Raw genomic sequence first — 5513 nt, 5'->3', positions numbered from 1 at the left:
CTCATTGCATAATAATAATTGATCTGATCAGATCAATTATAACTGATCAGAAGGTGATAACTTACTGACTCCTTCAGGAATGCAAATTAAAACTCTGCTTTGTGTAAAGTACCAGTAATTCAGATCACATGTCGAAGAATGCCATGACTTTGATATCATCATATGTGCTCACTGACTCCACGTGTTTCTAGTAATGACGAGCGTGTGCTGCTTCAGTGACATTGATGTGAAGATGAGCTCTCAGCACTTTCCCAGAGTCCCCCTCCACCTGCTCCTTTGAGCCCCTGATGGAGGATCATTGAGCATGTGGCGGCCCACATCCCTCATTGTCTGTTTGAGCTCTTCCATTGGCTCCAAACTGTGAGAAACTCCAACAAGCTCAAGCCTCACACATTCATATGGAGATTTGGGAGTATAAATAGAGGAGCTGCAGCCAGTGCAAATCAGACTCACTCTGAACAGAGAGATCTACAGCACAGAGATCCAGACATGAGACCTACAATCATCTCAAAGGAGCAGCTCCCTCTCAACAACAAGGTACATTCATATCCTACTTACAGCAGCATTACTGCAGCAGCTTTCACTGCTCTTCTAAATCATTGGCTTATTTGAAGTGAACTTTCCTAATGCTTTTCTGTCTTCATTTGCAGCTGAGAAAGTCAAGGGTGGAGAAGATGCGCAGAGATTGTATCAACAGCAGCATCGAGCAGCTCAAGTGTCTTCTGGCTCCAGAGTTCCTCAAGCAGCAGCCTGATTCCAAGCTGGAGAAAGCAGATATCCTGGAGATGACGCTCAACGTCCTGCAACACCAGTTCACATGCTGTCAGTCAAGGCTTCTCCAGGTGTGTCGTGAGATTGTGCACTTCCTGTCCAAAGATGAGATGAAGACAGAGAGCCAGAGAAGACTGCTGAAGCACTTCCAGAAGCTGCAGACTTCATGTGAGCAGAACAGGAGGGAAAGTGTCCTGCCAGACCAGAACACCTTCAGCAAAGAGATGAATGTCAACAAAAGCTCCATCTGGGGGCCTTGGTGGAGCCTTAAAGACTCAGACTGAACGTCTGCACTAGACTCAGTGGACTATTATGCTTTTAGTTTCTCTTTTTGAGGAAAAGTGTTTCATGAGTTCCAGTTTGGTTGAGATATATGTACTGCTAAGTGCTCTGATGATTCAATCTTCTATGAAGTCTTCATGTCGAGTTCCAGATGGGAACATTTACTGACGTCTATATTAGACAACACTGACTTTTACATTCTTCATTTGATGTGAAGTAAACACTTTCTTTATTATAATAAAGGCCATTTATAATCTGAAAACTACTCTGAAACTAAAGTTTTGTTCTAACAGCTGATAAAGAGTAAATTTACACAGCACATCTTATATGAAATGTTATAATTTCTTGATATTATTATGACGGCAAGAATCTTGCAACATTATTAATTTAGTGCTGTTTATATAAAGTAGCTCAAAATGGGCTCACATTTGATTTCATCTGAGTTGATAATCATTAATATTCTTTGATTCATATTTGATGTTTTCCACTTTGGTCTATAATAGATCATATTCAGAATATCCCTATTTTAAGGGTTTGCAAAAGTAAAAAGGTTTGTTCTCTGAATCATTCCTGTACTGTATACAGCTGTGATTGTTCCTTCTGTGAAGGTTTATATTCTCATGAAATCTTTGGCATCTTGTCATTTGTCTTTTTAATTGATCATGTGATCATTTGTGTCCTTCTGAGAAGGTGATGGAAGTTTTTGAAGTTCAGTGAATGGATTTCTGCTGCAAAATAAAACAATCCACTGAACGTCTGACAGCTTCTGTGATTGTTGTCATTTTATCAATAATATAGGTTTTTTTTCCCTTTGTCTTGAATGAAAATAATCCAAAATAACAAATGTCCCCATCCCACTTGTATGTTGTTACTAGACAACACCTACAACATTTTGACTAATATCCTCACAGCCTCATCAGCAAGGTGCAGGTATGCCTTAGATATCGTAAAGCATATTTTTATAACCACACTTAAATCAATATTGTTGGTTAAAAGGACTCACCAAAGACTTTAGACCTACCAAGACTGATTGGGAGATTGGGAGAAAGTCAAATGGTGCAGTCCATTTGTACTGGGAAGTCGGAAATTCTGAGTTCCCAATAGGAACTTTTTACTGGGACGCAAAGCAGTGCTTAGTGATGCTTCTAAACCTTTGCGAATCATTTGTTTTGAACCAGTGCCTCGGAGCACTGTCAAACTGCCAAAGTAGCATGTTTTCAGTAGGCTTCATTACGTCATACGTTGGGGGCCATCTCTGTGAACCCATGAATCATGTGAATTCATTGAGAACACCCCCCAGCGGCGAACCATTGAACCAGCGTCTATGGTTTTTACCTGATCTCGGATTCTTTTTATCCATTTGTAGACATTTTAATGAGACATTTGAGCAAAGAATATTTATTAGTAGAGTAGTTAATAGACTCTTATTGGCCTCTTATTGACAGGTAAACTAACACCTCATAGCATCACTAACTCAACAACCCTACCACATGTGTAGTACGGTTTTCCTCAGTGTTTGCAATGTCTGCACAAAGAAGACATCGACCAGCTGCTCGAAGATCTTGCCTTTGGAGAAGACTGTTGATTTTATACTCGAAAAAATTTAAGTATTACTACTTAAAATTAAGACTACCCCAGAATGAATTGCATTATAGCCCACCCCAACATTTACACACAAAAATAATAATGATAAATGCTGACCAATAATTAATTGCTGCAGTCATACTGGAATCTGTTCATGGATGGGAAAGGGGCATCGAGGCTATCCTTGCCTGAGTGCACCCATCTGTCTCATCACAACCTTGAAGCAAGAGCAGGACAATCTGGCTGCTGCTGTGTCTGCTCAAAACATTCGTGTGCCTGCTCTCCATGAGCACGACTACCTGAAAATTTTTTAAACAAGTTAAAACATTTCACAATTCATGTTGTCAGCATTCCCTTTCTTGCCAAATTTAATTTTATATGTTTACAATTGCATGCTAATTTTTGTTATAGCTTTATTACTTTTGTGGTGTAGTTGGCTAAATCAGTGAACTGGCTTGAAGAAGGTTGCTGGTTCAATCTCCGCAGCCATCGCAACCACCAGTGTGTCCTTAGAAAGGCTCTTTACTGCAGTTTGCGCCAGAGGCATTGGGGGTCCCTGTAATAAAAGTACTCTAAGTTGGATAAAAGCATCTGCCAAATGAAGAAATGTAAACGTCTCAGGCACAATCACTCAGTAAAGCTGCTTATTTCAGAAAGTTTATTTCTTCAAGGTTCTAGTAGAATATAATTGTATCCATACATTTCATACAACTTCTGTTTGGGGGCCTTAAAAGGTTAATTCACCCAAACATAAATGCAATCATTATTTACTCGCCTTCACACTGTTCAATCCCTGTTTGTTTGTTTTTCCTGAACACAAAAGTTGATGTTGGCTGAAGTTTGCCCTGCTGGTTTCTGTTCATACAATATCAGTCAATGGAGCCCGAGTTTCAGAAGCTTCAAAAGCATCATCAAATAAAATCATGAAGCTTCTGAAAGTTGGGCTCCATTGACATATTGTATTAACAGAAACCAGCAACCAGCAGGACAAACATTGACCAAAATCACATCCTCAGTATCTTTTAGTTTTTTTCTAGATGCTCTCACTGGCTCTGGGCTCACTGAGGAAGAAGAGACCACAGCTACATTTGGCCCAGATGAGGCAATAAGGGCAAGTGGAGTGATGGAGGGTCTTTCCCCAGTTGCCTCATCCATGGCCCCATATGATTGTGAAGTGCTTTGGGTGTACAGCAATACACAATAAAGCACTACTGTATATAAATTCCTCATTCACTCATAAGCAATCATATGTACATACACACCTAAAAGTATAATGTCATTGCTTTGCACATTTTTATGATTAACACTGATGTGTTGTTATTGATGTTTTTCTAAAGGCATGCAGTGCTCTATTAGGGAAAATGAAATCTCAGTATGGCACGTGTTTAGTTATGACATTGATGTGAACATGAGCTCTCAGCACTTTCTCAGATTCTCCCTCCACCTGCTCCTTTGAGCCCCTGATGGAGGATCATTGAGCATGTGGCGGTCCACATCCCTCATTGTCTGTTTGAGCTCTTCCATTGGCTCCAAACTGTGAGAAACTCCAACAAGCTCAAGCCTCACACATTCATATGGAGATTTGGGAGTATACAGGTGCATCTCAAAAAATTAGAATACCGTGAAAAAGTTCATTTTTTTTGTAACTTATTTCAAAAAGTGACACTTTCATGTATTCTAGATTCGTTATATGTAAAGTAAAACATTTCAAATGTTTTTTTTATTTTTTTTATTTTGATGATTAGCGCTTATAGCTCATGAAAGTCAAAAACCCAGTATCTCAAAACATTAGAATATTTACATTTGAGTTTCATTAAATGGCCATCCCTACAGTATAAGTTCCGGGTATCTCTTGTTCTTTGAAACCACAATAATGGGGAAGACTGCTGACTTGGCAATGGTCCAGAAGACGATCATTGACACCCTCCACAAAGAGGGTAAGTCACAGAAGGTCATTACTGAAAGGGGTGGCTGTTCACAGAGTGCTGTATCAAAGCATATTAAATGCAAAGTTGACTGTAAGGAGGAAATTGGGTAGGAAAAGGTGCACAAGCAATAGGGATGACCGCAAGCTTGAGAATACTGTCAAGCAAAGCCGATTCAAACACTTAGGAGAGCTTCACAAGGAGTGGACTGAAGCTGGAGTCAGTGCATCAAGAGTCACCACGCTCAGACGTCTTCAGGAAAAGAGCTACCAACACGTGTTTCTAGTAATGACGAGCGTGTGCTGCTTCAGTGACATTGATGTGAAGATGAGCTCTCAGCACTTTCCCAGAGTCACCCTCCACCTGCTCCTTTGAGCCCCTGATGGAGGATCATTGAGCATGTGGCGGCCCACATCCCTCATTGTCTGTTTGAGCTCTTCCATTGGCTCCAAACTGTGAGAAACTCCAACAAGCTCAAGCCTCACACATTCATATGGAGATTTGGGAGTATAAATAGAGGAGCTGCAGCCAGTGCAAATCAGACTCACTCTGAACAGATATCTACAGCACAGAGATCCAGACATGACACCTACAATCATCTCAAAGGAGCAGCTCCCTCTCAACAACAAGGTACATTCATATCCTACTTACAGCAGCATTACTGCAGCAGCTTTCACTGCTCTTCTAAATCATTGGCTTATTTGAAAGACACTTTCCTGATGCTTTTCTGTCTTCATTTGCAGCTGAGAAAACCAAGAGTGGAGAATATGCGCAGAGATCGTATCAACAGCAGCATCGAGCAACTCAAGTGTCTTCTGGCTCCAGAGTTCCTCAAGCAGCAGCCTGATTCCAAGCTGGAGAAAGCAGATATCCTGGAGATGACGCTCAACTTCCTGCAACACCAGTTCACATGCTGTCAGTCAAAGCTTCTCCAGGTGTGTCCGTGAGATT

At 40.7% G+C, this 5513-nt stretch overlaps 1 protein-coding gene across 1 annotated transcript; it reads left to right on the top strand.

The window, feature by feature from the left end:
* The first annotated feature begins 469 nt into the window (after positions 1–469).
* On the top strand, positions 470–1055 carry LOC107750997 (transcription factor HES-5-like). The gene is made up of 2 exons (XM_016566565.1): positions 470–537; positions 651–1055. The coding sequence occupies exons 1-2, from the start codon at positions 490–492 to the stop codon at positions 1053–1055; spliced, it is 453 nt and encodes a 150-aa protein (XP_016422051.1). The 5' UTR covers positions 470–489.
* The last annotated feature ends 4458 nt before the right edge of the window (positions 1056–5513 follow it).

The sequence above is a fragment of the Sinocyclocheilus rhinocerous genome, unplaced genomic scaffold (genome assembly GCF_001515625.1).
Source record: "Sinocyclocheilus rhinocerous isolate Xijiao unplaced genomic scaffold, SAMN03320098_v1.1 scaffold1864, whole genome shotgun sequence".
In the NCBI taxonomy this organism is placed as follows: domain Eukaryota; kingdom Metazoa; phylum Chordata; class Actinopteri; order Cypriniformes; family Cyprinidae; genus Sinocyclocheilus; species Sinocyclocheilus rhinocerous.
The sequence above is the reverse complement of the archived record's forward strand: the minus strand, read 5'-3'. Positions and strand labels throughout refer to the sequence as shown.

Excerpts from the sequence above, each read along its gene's own strand:
- LOC107750997 (XM_016566565.1), top strand. The coding sequence starts at position 490 with ATGAGACCTACAATCATCTCAAAGGAGCAGCTCCCTCTCAACAACAAG. Across the intron at positions 538-650 it reads AGCTCCCTCTCAACAACAAG|CTGAGAAAGTCAAGGGTGGA; the intron begins GTACATTCATAT and ends CTTCATTTGCAG.